The following is a 14926-nucleotide window of genomic DNA, read 5'->3' as shown; positions in this document are numbered from 1 at the left end:
GCAACCCCAAAAAATATTTATGACCTTTTGTCACTTTGGTGGGTGTGAGATGAGTTCAGGTCAAGGAATAAATAAAACCTCTCCTGTTACAGCCCATCTTGCTGAATTCAGATGGATTCTGCACTTAGTTCATGGATTTTTACAATTTTGTTTTGCTCTGTTCCAGCTCCTGGGATCACCTGTCTGCTTCTGGCAGAGCTCTGAGGCCCTGGGTCAGATCTGGTGTCAGGAAGCTGCTGACTGCCAGGCTGGTTCTCCAGTTCTGGATCAAATCATCCACTGTTTGGAAAGCAATTCCTCTCCGAATCAGATGGAAGCAATCACATACCACTTCTGGCTGATATTTGTGTGCCAGAGGGAGGTTTCTAAGACAGAACTGGCTTTTAAACTCCTCTTTTTTCACTTCTCTCTTAACTAGTCTCGATCCATTCCAAGTGTGTCCATTATCCCAGTGCAAGGTTGGATTTGGTGGAGGAGCAGTTCACACGTCTCAGGAAATAGAGATGGATTGCTCATTGTTATATTTTTACTCCAGAACTGTGTGCTCCATGTATTTTGCAGGGCATTCCATGCTTTAAGCCTTGGTTCCTTTTAACAGGAGTTCAGAACACAACATCAGGAGACTGGACACACACCAGTTATTAGCACTGTTCCCTGATGGCTGGATTCTCCTTGAGCAGGGGCACCAAACACAGCCCCGAAGAGACTGAAGGGAGACCTCACTGCACTCCACAGTCTCCTCATGAGAGGATCTCTTCCAGTGACAGGACTCGAGGGATCCCCTGGATCAGGGGAGGGTCAGGGTGGAAATTAGAAAAAGGGGCTTGGGCACTGAACGGGCTCCCTGGCAGAGTTCAAAGAGTGTTTGGACAATGCCCTTGGGCACATGGTGGGACTCCTGGGCAGGACCAGGAGTTGGCCTCAATGACCCCTGTGGCCTCTTCCAACTCAGCTTACTCTGTGATTCTGTGACTCCAAGCAGGGGTTGGCTCCTTGTTTGAACTTCACCTGCAAATCTATTTCCTGCAGCTTCTTTCACCCCAGAAAAAGACAAATGTTGTGTTTCTGGAATTCTGAACCATCACAACTATCAAAGAAAGTAAGTCACAAACTGAAAATACCCCAAATGTAGATTTTCAGCCTGTAACTACTGATTAATAGAAAATTTTACTTACTGACATGCTTGTTTATTTAATTAGTAATTTAATTTTATTTTAATTGCTGGTCCCAGTTTACAAAATCTTCTGACATGAGTAATGAGGATTTGGGGGAGAAATGAGGATGCTAAAAAGAATAAGGTGTGGCAATTTGCTTGGGGGTCTTTATAATGGGTAACAAGATATTCTGTGTGCAGTTACAGCTCAGGCAGTGAACTGTCAGTGGGTACAGGAGGAGAGCAGCTGTGTAATGTGTTCAGCCAGAGGGAACCCCTGAACATCCCTCCTTCCATTGCCATGACATTATTGGAAAACTAAGGCCCTGAAGTCCCTTAGTCCAAAAACCCTGCAGTCCAAAAACACCTCCAGAAGGGAAGAGGAAAGCTGAAGCATATCACCAAAGTCCTCCATGCCTTCAACAGCCACAATTTCATCAGGAAATGCTTCCCAGGAAGAGTGGGAGAGAACTGTCCCAGCTTTAGACAGGAAAGGAAAGGGAAAGGGAAAGGGAAAGGGAAAGGGAAAGGGAAAGGGAAAGGGAAAGGGAAAGGGAAAGGGAAAGGGAAAGGGAAAGGGAAAGGGAAAGGGAAAGGGAAAGGGAAAGGAATCCTGCTGCATCCTGCCAAGATGACCTGGGAAAAAATTCTAACAATTGTTTTAAGCCGGACTTTTTGATCAGAAAACACCGATACAGGACCTGAGATGTTCTTCAGCCCACTGAGCACACTGGCAACATCCCTACCCATCCTACAGGCAAGCCCCCTGGTGCTTCAAGGAAAGAAAAATTCCAGAAGGTAAATTAGGCAGCAAGGGGGAAATCTACTTCTCCCCATGACCAAGCCCTCAGGTCTTGGGAAAGTCGTTATAAATAAAGTGCAAACAACCCACGGCCAGGGCAGCAATTGAGGGGCTCACACAGAGGTGCTCCATGTCACCTGGGGTGCCCAAAGGTGCCTGGCCTCCAGCTGCTGCTGAGGAGCCTGGGAGTCTCCGTGAGACTGGTGTCACATCTGCTGTGCTTCAGACACCTGGAATGTCCCAAAACCCCCAAGTTTCACAACCAGGATTACTCTTCAAGGGTCAGTGACCAAATGCATATGTATAATGTACCTATCTGCACCACCTTACAGGTGATGGAAAATAATAATATCCAAGAAATATGAGATAGGATTCATCTTCTAACAGATATGCTCATGTTTAGCCAAATATTCCCTTAATTCTTCTCCCAGATATGAACAAATCAGCCTGCTAAAGCCTCAGTGCTCAGACCTCAACTGTTTTAACTCCAATATTACCTCTTACCCTGTCACACAATCCATCCTACTACCCCTTTGGCAGTGGGAAGCTATTCCCTCTTGTCCTGTCACGCCAGGCCCTTGTCCAAAGCCCCCCTCCAGCTCTCCTGGAGCCCCTTCAGGTCCTGCAAGGGGCTCTGAGGTGTCCCTGGAGTTTTCTCTACTCCAGGCTGAACACTCCCAGCTGTCCCAGCCTCTTTCCAGAGCAGCAGGGTTCCAGCCCACTCCTATGTGTCACAGTGTCACTTCTTCACACATTCTAGAAGTCGGTTACCATTATTTGGTATTTCATGCACTTCTCTGCTATCCTAAGTGATCATTCCTTGAAATTATGTCCATAAACTTAGAAGTATCACCACTCCTGATCAGAACCTTTAGAACTAGATTTGCAAAATTTAGTTCCTCCCCAAGAAATCGTTCTCCTAGTGCAATGGCTGGTTCAAGCATGAGCACAGACAGGTACTCAGAATGGTGTGGAAAAAAAACCCACATCTCCCGAGTTGGAACGGACACACAAGGGCCATCAAGTCAAACTCCTGACCCTGCATAGGAAGCCCCAAGAACCCCACAGTGAGAAGGTGGTACGAGTACTGTTGGCACTCTCCTTTGCACACTGATCTGGGCTGGTGGCTGAGTTTTGCAGGAGGAAGTGCAGGAGAACAGAAGGCACCTCTGTGGCTGATTGCAGTAACTCCTCCTATGCTCGGGGGCAGTGGATAAAGGAGAGCACGAAGCAGCATGTTGGAAATGTAACAAGTGGGAGATGAAGGCCGATAGAATGGGCTGAGGAGAAGCAGGAGTCAGTTCTCCTCCTCCCGTCTGCCTGGGCTGTGCCAAAGACACCGCGCTGGTGGCGGCGGCTCCTGCTCCTGCTGCTCTTCCTGCTCCTGCTGTTGCTGCTGCTCCTGCCGCTGTTCCGGCTGCTGCTGCTGCCCCTGCTCCTGCTGTTCCTGTTCCTGCTGCTCGTGCTGCTGCTCTTCCTGCTCCTGCTCCTGCTGTTGCTCCTGTTCCTGATGCTCCTGCTGTTTCTGCTGTTCCTGCTGCTGCTCTTCCTGCTCCTGCTGTTCCTGCTGTTGCTCCTGCTCCTGCTGTTTCTGCTGCTCCTGCCACTGTTCCGGCTGCTGCTGCTGCTCTTCCTGCTCCTGCTGTTCCTGTTCCTGCTGCTCGTGCTGCTGCTCCTCCCAGTGGAGTCACTCCCCTCCGTGCCCAAAAAACCACCAGAAGGAGAGGAACAGGTGGAAAGGAAGGAGCATGCAGGCCTCAGCCATCCCTGTGCTATGATGATCAAGGTGGGGGTGAGGAGGGAGACTCCAAAGGAAATTTCCCTTCGGCTTGGCCTGGGCTCTGCCTCCGCTCCCACTGGTATAAATGGGAGTGACTTTAGTGGCTGTGATACCTGCCACATGCATTCAGCTTTGAGATTCCCAAAAGCTGTCAGACCCCTTAATAAAGGGAAGAGTCAGATGTGATGACAGCCTGCAGATTGCTCCACAAAGAGAAACCCTCAACCACACGGAATATCTAACATAAGGAAAAGTGGCTGACAGATGAAGCTGGAGGTAAAAACTGTCCCTTTACCTCTGGATTCATTATAGGAGCAGAAAGTAGGAAAAGCACAAACCTGATGACTTGGGCAGCATTTGGTGCCTGTCCATATTATGTTCCATTTCTATAGACTTTTACTGTTTTTTTTCCTAACAGAGCAGCAGGAAATGACAGATTCAGACATGCAGTGATCACCACAAAGCCCTCCAGATTAAAATAAATAAATAAATAAAAGGACCTGCCTTTCTGCAGAGCCTTTGTGCCAGGTGTGAATCAAGGGCGCTGGACCGTGTTTGGCCAGTCTAAGCAAAAGGGAACCGGCTCAGTGCTCCCTTTCTCTCTCATCTGCTGTGCCTGGTGCCAGCCCTGCTGATGCCTCAGCACCTGGGGCTGGCTCCATCTGCCTCCCCGCTGCTGACTCCAGAGCTTGTTGTGACGTGTTCTGCCTGCACAGCCAGTTCCCAGGCTGCCTCGCTCGGGTGATCCCCTCCCTGGCTGGACCTGCTCCGCTGCTTTGGGACACTCCCAGGGGCTGAGGCTGCCCAGGGCCTGTAGCACCCAGGAAGGAACTGCCTGGGAGGAAGCAGGGCTGGATCCCAGAGTCTGGAAAGGGCTGGGAAGAGCCGATCTGTTCCCCAGACCCCTTATGTGCAAGTACAGACACAAGCTCCTGGCCTTAACCACCTTAACCTCCTCTTTTCTCTGCCCTAGATACCACCAAGACAAGAAAGGCAGCACAGACAGACTGTTCTTTAGCTCACACTCTGCACAGCCAGCCACAAACCCACAAACCCCTCTGTGCTATCAACACTTGAAGGACTTCCAAATCACGGGCAAGAAATGAATCAAGGCACTTTTGATCCCTGGGATGGGTCTCACCTGGCCTATACACCACATTCAGTGGCATCACTGACATCTCTTAGGGTGAGCTGTGAAAAAAATTCGTATTTCCAAAATGTCTCAATACACAAAGATTACAAATCAATTCTTTAAAAGAAAATATTTGGCCTAAAAAAAAAATAGGAAAGATCCTATGCAAACAGACTGCTGATGTTCTGGGAGGGTTGGGTTTAGGAGAGGACAGCAATGCCTGAGGGAAAATGACTGGAGCAGACATGGTGACAATGAGACATGGAAAGTGTTAGCTTGCTCTCAAGAAAATGCTGTATTTGGTGAATGATCTGGGAAGGGACCTGTCTCCTCGAATAAAGTTTAAGGTGTGGGGGTTTTAATTCTGCACTGTGTGATGGAAGGACAAGCCAGGACCTTCTGCTCTTGCTGCAGAGGAAGAACCTGTATGAACAGCAGGACGTGCTCGTCCTCTCCAGAAGCTGCTTCTGCGTGTGCTCATTTTCTGTCCTAAGGGTTGGACTTCTCCTGGAAAGATCTTGCCAGTCTCACAGGGGTGCAGCATTTGTAGTTTCGAAGTGTAGCCCACCATTTCCTACTCTGGCCAGAACACGTGGCCATGGAATTGTACACGAGCTGGGGCGAACAGGAAGCTGCCCAGAGCAGCTGTGGCTGCCCCATCCTGGAGGTGTCCAAGGCCACGCTGGACGGGGCTTGGAGCAGCCTGGGACAGTGGGAAGTGTCCATGGCAGGGGATTGAAGGTGCCTTCCAGCCCAAACCATTCCATGGCTGCGTGATAATGGATGCTGGACACCTTCCCATGAACTGCTTTTCTCACCAAGCAGGGCTCAGGCACATTCCTCAGAACAAGACAGTGAAATATGGGCAATAACCTGGACTAGACACTTTTTTAGCTACAACTGCCTCTGGCAAATCCTAATTCTTATTTTTACTCTTTCCATTCTTCTTTCTGCATTTCCTGCTGAGTCTCACCATGTTCTCCTTCTCAATGTCCTCTTCAGGCGGTAGGCTCAAAGCCTGGATTACTGTCAAAATTTCTGCTCAGAATTTGTTATTCCTGTTAAAATGCCATATAATGCTCCCAGACCTTCTCCTGTGGTCATCTGAACAGCTGATCACTCCATGTTAAACATCTGAGAGAATGCCACCCCATTCTCCACTCTGGATGGTTTATGTGGATCTCAGTCATCATTTAAAAAAAGACAGTACCTCTGCCTGCTGCTGGGAGTTTCACTTCAGAAGTTTCAGACATCAGATGAGAAATTGCTTCAATTAATCACTTTTTCACTGAGCTTCCAGAGACTGCAGCTGCACTTTCCATGTTCACACCTGTGGCAGCTGACCCTGGTAAATTGTTCCAAGAACTCTTTGTGTGTCTCTGGTGTGCAGTGAATGCCCTCAATGCTACAGGCATGTGGCAGAGTGGAACTGGGAGCCTGGTCTGCACCTCCAACACCCACTGCAATCTCACTCATCTCTGCTTACTAGGGCAAGGGATCCCACAGAACGTTCTTTGCTGGAGAATCAGGAAAGTGGCCAGACATTCAGAATATCCAGGAGATCTTTCTGCAGGCCAGAAGGAAGGGAAAAGTGGCAGAAGAATTACATGTAATTGTAATTTTCTTTGTGGTTACTGAGACACCTGTCAATGTGTCCCACAGTGGCAGCATGTGAACCTTAACTGTCCCATGCAGCAAGGGCACAGAGTGGACAGGGAAATCTGAGCTGTGGGGAGTCACCAGCACAAAACCTGATGTTTACAGCAGCTAGAAATGAAATCTCATCCTGCGTGCAAAAGGCATCTCTTAGCAGATTACCTGAATAATCACGGAATCCTTTGGGTTGGAAAAGCCTCCTGAGACCCTCGAGTCCAACAGCCCTCTCAGCACTGCCAAGGCCACCACTAACCCATGTCCCCAAGCACCACGTCTGTGACAGCAATGCTCATGCCACATTCACTGTCCTTCAGCCAATCCCTTTCCCTGGGTGTTTATTCAAAAGGTAGCAAGTAAGGAAGCCTAAAACAGGGAACTTTAAAAAAAGGGACAAACAGTGTAAGGTCTAATTTGGAGAAGGAGAACCATGTGCTGCCCTTGACTTTTACTTCCCACACACACACTGATTTTAGAAATGCACTCATCGATCTCCTCTTCCTCACTAAGACTATAAAAATCCTGCATATGGGGCCTGATAAGCAGTCCAGACGTGTCCCATGTAAAATGCAAAGAATTCCAGTCCTGCAGGCTTTGGAGGTGAATTTCCATTGCCTGGAAAGTTGCAGTTGCCAGAAAAATTAAGTCTAGAACATGGGTGAATCTGTCCTGAGCCATGACCCTGCTCTGACACAAGCATACAGACATTTCCATGTTTACAGAATCTCAGAATCAGAGACTGGTTAGAGTTGGAAAGGACCTTCAAACCCATCTTGTTTCACCCCCCTGCCATGGACGGGGACACCTTCCAAGCGACCAGATTGCTCCCAGCCCCATCCAGCCTGGCCTTGAACCTTCCAGGGACGGGGGAACAACTTTTTCTTTTGGCATACAATTTCCCCTAAACCATATGAAGAGCAAGACTTATTTTCCCCCTCAGAATATTCTTATTGCCAGATCACAGCAAATCCAACTCTCTTTTTACCCCTCAAATGCAACTCTAAAGTCCCTTTGCTAAATGGGAGTGAGACGAAAATGAAAACAACTTTGTCTCCCTAAAATGCAGATCCCATGTGTCCATCTAGCAGGGCTGGAACACACTGTGCTTTCCTGCCTCCTGATCCAGGGACAACGTATGCATAGGGAACTGGTGTTTAGCACTGCTGTCACAGCTCTGGTTTGGGGTAGTTTGCTGTTACTGACCTATTTTTGGCCTGTTGTGCAGCTGAGTTTATTGCAGCTTCCACACATTAGATGTTTTCAGCAGTAGAAGGATGTGATCAGTACTTCTGTTCCTTCACAGGTGCCTCTTCTCTTTCTAACTGTTCTAGAAGAAGCCAATCCTCAGGCCAGGCAAGATCCATAATTGACCCCTATTGACCTTGGCCAATTTAGAGTGAGCAACACAGAACAATCCTTCTCCTCTCCTCTCCTCTCCTCTCCTCTCCTCTCCTCTCCTCTCCTCTCCTCTCCTCTCCTCTCCTCTCCCACAAATCCTGAGGGCTGTCAGGCTCACACCTATGGAAAACTCAGCAAGTGCAAGCCCGTGTGCCTGTGCACGCCTGTCCACGCACATCTGTCCATGCTCCTGCCTGTACGTGCACGGCTGTGCCAGGGCCCGTGGCAGCACTCGGCTGCACACCCAATCCATGTGTGTGGAATGCAGGGGCCTCAGGAGCTGCTCCCCAGCTCCTTGCCCACTGCAGGCCTCGGCCCCCACGGCACATCCCCTCTGTCCCCGTCTCCTGACCATACATCCCTACAGCGTTCCTGGTCCAAAGAGGAGGCCAGCGTGGGCTCTCTTATGGGGAGCTCAATTGGCTGCAAGACTCTTCCCAAAGAATGAGGGCTGAGTTTGGGAATATCCGCTCCTTAGGGATTTCTCAAAGGGGAAGGGACACAACTGTGTAAAGTACTTGATAAGAACTTTTGATCTGAAGACAGAAGGGTCCCTTCCCTTGACATCCCTGACACAGCTAGGACATTCCAGGTCCCTTCCCTCACCATCTCCAACCCCTGCTGCCTGCACTGGGACATTCTCTCACCCCCTTGCCTCTCTCATCTCCTCCTGTGTCTCTCCCTTCTCGCCATCATGGCGTGACTGGGAGCTCCTGCCACTGCAGAGAAGCAGCCATCTCCTGCCCACGGATTCCCGCCTGTGGAATTCCCTGTCAGGATGCCGGGTGCTCAGCCCTGTGCAGAGGAGCAGGATAGGCCCTCCCCAGCCCTTGCCCTCCACCTCACGCAGCCATACAGGTACCCCAGGAGGTATGTGCCCTTCTCCTACCTTACCAGGGAGGCCGGGCAGGTGGTGGGTAGGTAGTGGGTCACTCTCTGGCTCAGGCGGCCATGCAGGTACCCACGAGATCTCCACCCTTCTCTACCTTCCCAGGTGAGCTGAGGCAGGTGGTGGGTCACTCTCTGCTCACCTGGACGTGCCTGCAACCTGATTCACCTGGGAGCCAGGCGAGCGAGGCTCCACCCAGGGCAGAGCGGGGGTGAGTAAGAGCGAGAGAAAGGCAAACTCTGGAGAGCTGTTCCCTCCCCAGGCGCGCTGAGAGCCAGAGATAAGGGCTGCACATTCCTGAGCCGCCGGAGGCCTCTCCCTTCCCGTCTGCCCCGAGCCTGTCAGACCAGCTCGGGACCGGGGCTGGGAGCGGGGCAGGGCCGGGCCGCAGCCCCTGCGCGGTGCCGGGCCTTGGGACGGCCCCTGGGCGCTGGCCCCAGCGCCGTCGGAGCCCTGCGGCTCCCGGGAAGGGGCACTTGGGCTCCACGGGCATTGCTCGTGCTCTGGGTCTCTTGCGGACAGAAGAGCAGCAGCTCCAGGGCACTGGCACCAGGAGGGCTCGGGGACAGCGGGACGGGGACTGTGCCGCCCGTGTCGCTGGAGGTGCCGCGGAGGGCTCTGAGCCCGACGGCCGTAGCCTCCTGTCTACCCCCATTGCCGTCCCCGCTCCGGAGCCGAGGCCCGCGGGCAGGGAAGGGTTAAACGAGATTCCCCGCAGCCCCGGGCGTGGCAGCGCCTGTTGCACCTTTCATGTCCCAGCTCGTCCCGCCCGGCAGCCGCCGCCGCCGTGAGGGCCGGGCCGGCGCTGACTCAGCGGGGGTGGGGCGGGCGGAGTGGGCCGGGCTGGGGTCTGGGGGCTCGGGGTCTGAGGGCTGGGGGCTCGGGGTCTGGGGACTGAGGGCTGGGGTCTGGGGGCTCGGGGTCTGAGGGCTCGGGGGCTGGGGTGAGGGCTGGGGGCTCGGGGTCTGAGGGCTGGGGGCTCAGGGTCTGAGGGCTGGGGGCTCAGGGTCTGAGGGCTGGGGGCTCGGGGTCTGGGGACTGAGGGCTGGGGTCTGGGGGCTCGGGGTCTGGGGGCTCGGGGTCTGAGGGCTCGGGGGCTGAGGGCTGGGGGCTCGGGGTCTGAGGGCTGGGGGCTCGGGGTCTGAGGGCTCAGGGTCTGAGGGTTGGGGGCTCGGGGCTGAGGACTCGCAGTGTGAGAGACGGGCGAGTGCTCTGTGCCGGCACTGCTGGGCTACCTCCAGCCTGGGCTCCTCACCAGAAGGACACTGAGGGGCTGGAGAGTGTCCAGACAAGGGAACAGAGCTGGGGAAGAGTCTGCAGAACCAGGAGCAGCCGGGGGGCTCAGCCCAGAGAAGAGGGGGTTCAGGGGGGACCTTCTTGCTCTCTACAACTCCATAACAGAGTAGGGTAGAGCCAGGTGGGGGCCAGGCTCTGCTCCCAGGTAATGAATGACAACATGAGAGATCGTAGCCTCAAGCTGTACCAGAAGAGGTTTAGGTGGGATATTTGGAAGATTGCTCCAGGAAAGGGCTCTCCAGCCCTGGCACAGCTGCCAGGTGCTGGAGTCCCCATCCCTGAGGAGATTTAACAGTGGTGTGCATGTGGGGATATGGATTAATGGTGGTCTTGGGAGTGCTGGGGAAGCAGTTGGACTCAGTGATCATTGAAGCATGGATCAGTTTGGGTTGGAAGGGACTTTACACCTCATCCAGTTTCACCTCCCTGCCACGGACATGTTTCCACTATCCCAGGGTGCTCTAAGCCCCATCCAACCTGGACTTGAACACTTCCAGGAATGGGACAGCCACAGCTTCTCTGTGCCAGGGCCTCAGCACCCTCACAGGGAAGGATTCCTTCCCAACATCCCCACTAAACTCCCCTCTGGCAGTGGAAAGCCATTCCCTTCTGTCCTGTCACTCCAGGCCCTTGTCTGAAGTCCAGACCTCTTGGAGCCTCTTCAGGCACTGGAGTCGAGGTAACAATTCATCAACTGCTTGGCTTCTCTTCCTGTGGACAGAACACTTCTGCTCCCTAATGGAATGTCTTTGTTTACATCTTTGCTATAATACCTATTTTGTCATCAGGAAACTGCAAAGGATCTGTTTTGAGGCCCCAAAAATGTTGACGTTGCTGGTAGTGTCATGGTTGTGCTATGGCTGTTTAAGGCAGGATCTATCAGACTGAACACTGGTGGCCACTGCAGAGGTGGCTGCATCAGCACCAGCCATCCCATGCTCATCCCAGAGATTTTGGGATGGTGTCGCTATGTACATGGGGGCAAATCAGACCAAAAGGATGAACTGTAGCTGAACCCCACTGCATACAAGGAAGCTACACCATCTATCTGATAGCTCAGATATAAATTTAGATTGGCAGTGCCCCGGTCTGAAGCTGTGATTCAGAACGAGCTGAACCAATCCTGCCTGTAAGGAAAGCCAGTTTCAATATGAGTTTGGAGCTTTTCCCTGTATCATACTGAATTATGAATTGGTGAAATCCCTCAGAAAGTCAGGTTTATACTGTTTCATTAGTTTATCTACAAGGTTTCAGTGTGTGGCTTTACAAACCTTTTATCCTTAAATAATGATGACTTGTATTAAGAGTCTGGAATGAACTGTAAAGGAACTTAAAATCTTTGTGAACTTTGGTTATTCCAAGATGTTGTTACATGAGGGAAATCCTAGAGAAAATGCATTGGTCTTCACTGAGTTTGTGGTCAGAATTACCCCCTACACTATTGTTTCAGCTTTTTTCTCACACCAATTTAATCTACTTCATTAAGTATCATAACTTGTATTTGACTGAAGTACTTCTCAGTAACGTAAATACAATTATCACCATTCAGTCTTCTCACTATTAAACATAACACATTTTAAACCTCTCATTTTCTCTTTTCCCCATCACTTAATGCTATTTGTGGACCTTTTCCGTTCCAGCTTTTCAAAACTAACTTTCAAATCAGAATATCAAACAGGATGCATTTACTTTCAGTTTCACTATTGCTGTATACACAAATGCATCACCAACATTTTATTAGAGTAGGTTTGACTTCTCCTGACCCAATTTCTTTTGCACTCCAGAGTGAATAGTACATTGAATTGCTGATTTTAAAGCTATTCCTAATGGAACAAAAAGGCCAGCATCCTTCCCCTCGGGAATTAGTGATAAAGCTTTGCTGCTTTTCGGTTCTGAATGTTAGTTGTGTTTATTTTCTTGTATTATTTCCAAGACAATATTAGTTATTTTAGAGAATCTTCTTTCGCTGTAAATGTAATGTACATGTGTAAGTGGTGTTTGTTTGGTTTTCATGAATTACAGTGTGTTTGCATTGTTATACTGGATTAGTGCAGTAATCTGGGTAATTACTGTTTGTCACCAGTGTCTTACTAGGCTCCCTCTGCCAACAGCCTGCAAACAAGGGACATTCGTGTCCCAGATTGATGATGTCTGGATTAAAACAAAGTGTGTGGAATGAGTGTGAGACCTAATTTCAGACTGTGGTAGCTGCTGGGACTGCAGCTTTTAGAGCCATCACAGCATGGCAGTGAACACCCTGAGCAGCAGGGAGAACAGCCTGAATGGGTGGGCAGGAGCAGGGAGTGAACACCTTGAGCAGGTGGGCAGCAGCAAGGAGAGCTCTGCTGCACTATTCTGCCTAGGAACCAACACAGCCCACAGGTGTGACACACATGGGCTACTGCTGTAGCCCTCGGTTTTGGCAACAGCCTGAACAGGAGCACTGCAAGGGATCTCAGCACTGATCAAGAGGGGATTAAACAAATTTGTGTCCTCAAGTGACACCGAATTAAAACACATGGGGATGTGACACTCAAGCACAGGTTTATTGGTGAGCATGGTGGGGTTGCTGGGCTGGTGGTTGTTCTTGATGCTCTTACAGATCTATTGTGACCGTAATGATTCTGTGATTCCATGATGTTAAAACTGAAATCACGGAAATCTGAGCTGATGGGAGCTTGGCTTCTGGTAGCTTTAGATGGGATACTGGGAGGAAGTTCTCCCCTGTGAGGGTGGTGAGGCCCTGGCACAGGTTGTCCAGAGAATCTGTGGCTGCCCCATCCCTGGAAGTGTCCTAGACCAGGTTGGACAGGACTTGGAGCAACCTGGAATGCTGGAAGGTCTCCCTGCCAAGGGCAGGGGGTGGGATTGAATGGGCTTTGAGGTCCTTTCCCACCCAAAAAATTCCATGATTCTGTGATTACCACACTCGGCCCCTGGCTCCATCCACCAGGAGCCGGTGCCCCACTGTAATCACTGACAGGATGCAAGGAACAGACACATTACCTGCCCCAAAGGCGCCACGAGCAGAGACAAGGTAATCTGGAGAACAGGAACTCATTCCAGACTCTCTTCTTTAGCAGTGCAGATCCACGGGCTCTTTGATAATGGAGGAGAAGGTGGTAAATCTTCCCCTTGACTCCACACTGGTGACTCATCCCAGCTGCCACTCTGGGTTTGATCTGTTCAGGCTCTGCATTTGTACATATCAGATTATCTGGGTTAAGCGCAGCTTTGCTTTCACCCTTTGTCTGTCTGCTCTGAAGCTGTTTAACATGATCTGCCTGTTTTTATGCCAGCTCAGTTTCAAGGAGTCCCAGGCACTGACTGGCACTGAGCTGATTTTTTCTGCAGTGACCATAGGCTCAGTCACTCAACTCACAGGTTCCTAATCCAATTCCCACCCCCTGCTGTGCTGACAGAATTGCTAAAATTCTCTTCAGTGGTCGCACAAGTCATCCTCCTCTAGTTCTTCACAGTGACTTTTTATTGTAAAGAACTGTGGAGAAATCCCACATTATTCTAACAAGCAGAACTGACATCTCAATGGAACTCTGGGAGTGGGCACAGGAGTGTGGTCTTGCACGGTTTCACTGTCAGAAGTTGCTTTTTTAAAGAAAACTGTCTTCAAATTAACGGGGCTGGTGGGGAATAATCTGTGAAGAATCATTGTTGTATTTATACAGCAGCATGGTTTGGGTACCAGGGTATGAAGTTGTTGTGAGGGTTTGCTGGCTTTTTGTTTTACCAGTGTTCAGCCCTGACAGCCATCATTTCTCTCGAGAAAAACCCAGGAAGGGTCCTTGACCTCAGGAAGGTTGGTTCCTGGGATCAGGTCACCCGGCCTTAACCTCTGACCACATTAGAGGGTCCCCTGTGCAGACAAGGGGGATTCAGAACAACCAGTATGACCTGATTAAGAGAAAATCCAGACCTGCTTGGCTAGGTCAGTTAATGCTTCCCCCACAGGAACAAGGATACCCAGAGCCAGAGCTCATCCCTGCACTGGCAGAGCCTCTATCTTCAACAGTCACAGGAGACACATGCTGATTTCTAGTCCAGACTTGTCGCAGTCTGAAACTTCCTTATGAGGGGACGAGGTGCAGACACTGATCTCTTCTCTGTGGTCACCAGTGACAGGATCCAAGGGAATGGCCTGAAGTTGAGTCAGGGGAGGGTTAAATTGGAAATTAGAAAAAGGTTCTTCACCCAGAGGGTGGCTGGGCACTGGAACAGGCTCCCCACAGCAGTGGTCACAGCACCAAGCCCGACAGAGTCCCAGAGGTGTTTGGTCAATACGCTTTGGCACATGGTGTGAGTCTTGGGGATGGTCCTGTGCAGTGTCAGGAGCGGGACTCGATGTGGCCCCTTCCAACTCAGCTTACTCTGATTCCGTCATTCATACAAACTAGTGCTGCAGCGTGTAAAGAAGGCAAACAAGATTTTGCAGCCAGGTGGTCTGGGTGTCTCCTCTGTCCTCCCTAAAGAGAAACAGCCTCACTGCACAGCGAGTCTCGACTTAGAATATTGGTTTAAAGTTATTAAATAATTCACCACAACTGCAGGTAAATGCTTTCTGTAGGCAGAGAACTGCACCTTTTCACTGGCAGGGCGCAGCACGGGCCCAGAGCCGCTCCGGGAGCCGCTCCGGGAGCCGCTCCGCTCCTGCTGCTCCGGGATCCCCTCCCGGGATCCGCCCGCCCTGCCGGGTCTCGGCCTGGGCCCGGCGCGCGCGTCACTGGCGCGTCCCCGTGACGTCACCGGGAGCGTCAGCGCGCTGCGTCACGTGACAGCGTCACCTGACAGTGCCGCGTCCCCGCTGC

General features: G+C 51.1%; 2 protein-coding genes across 2 annotated transcripts in view; one reads left to right on the top strand and one right to left on the bottom strand.

Annotated features, from left to right (window-relative positions):
• Positions 1-3583, top strand: part of MAPK15 (mitogen-activated protein kinase 15) — a 27936-nt gene extending 24353 nt beyond the window's left edge. Inside the window, exon 14 of the mRNA XM_088181076.1 lies at positions 167-3583. The gene's annotated coding sequence lies outside the window, so the exon portion shown is untranslated. The remainder of the gene's footprint in view (positions 1-166) is intronic.
• SACK1H (scaffolding CK1 anchoring protein H) overlaps positions 1-14926 on the bottom strand; it is a 25234-nt gene extending 10308 nt beyond the window's left edge. The window contains exon 1 of the mRNA XM_014892171.2: positions 13110-14926. Within this exon, the coding sequence (XP_014747657.2) occupies positions 13110-13261 (152 nt within the window). The 5' untranslated portion in view covers positions 13262-14926. The remainder of the gene's footprint in view (positions 1-13109) is intronic.

Source organism: Sturnus vulgaris, chromosome 1, assembly GCF_052056855.1.
Source record: "Sturnus vulgaris isolate bStuVul1 chromosome 1, bStuVul1.hap1, whole genome shotgun sequence".
Classification (NCBI taxonomy): Eukaryota; Metazoa; Chordata; class Aves; order Passeriformes; family Sturnidae; genus Sturnus; species Sturnus vulgaris.
Note: the sequence above shows the minus strand (reverse complement) of the source record. Positions and strands in the feature narration are given on the sequence as shown.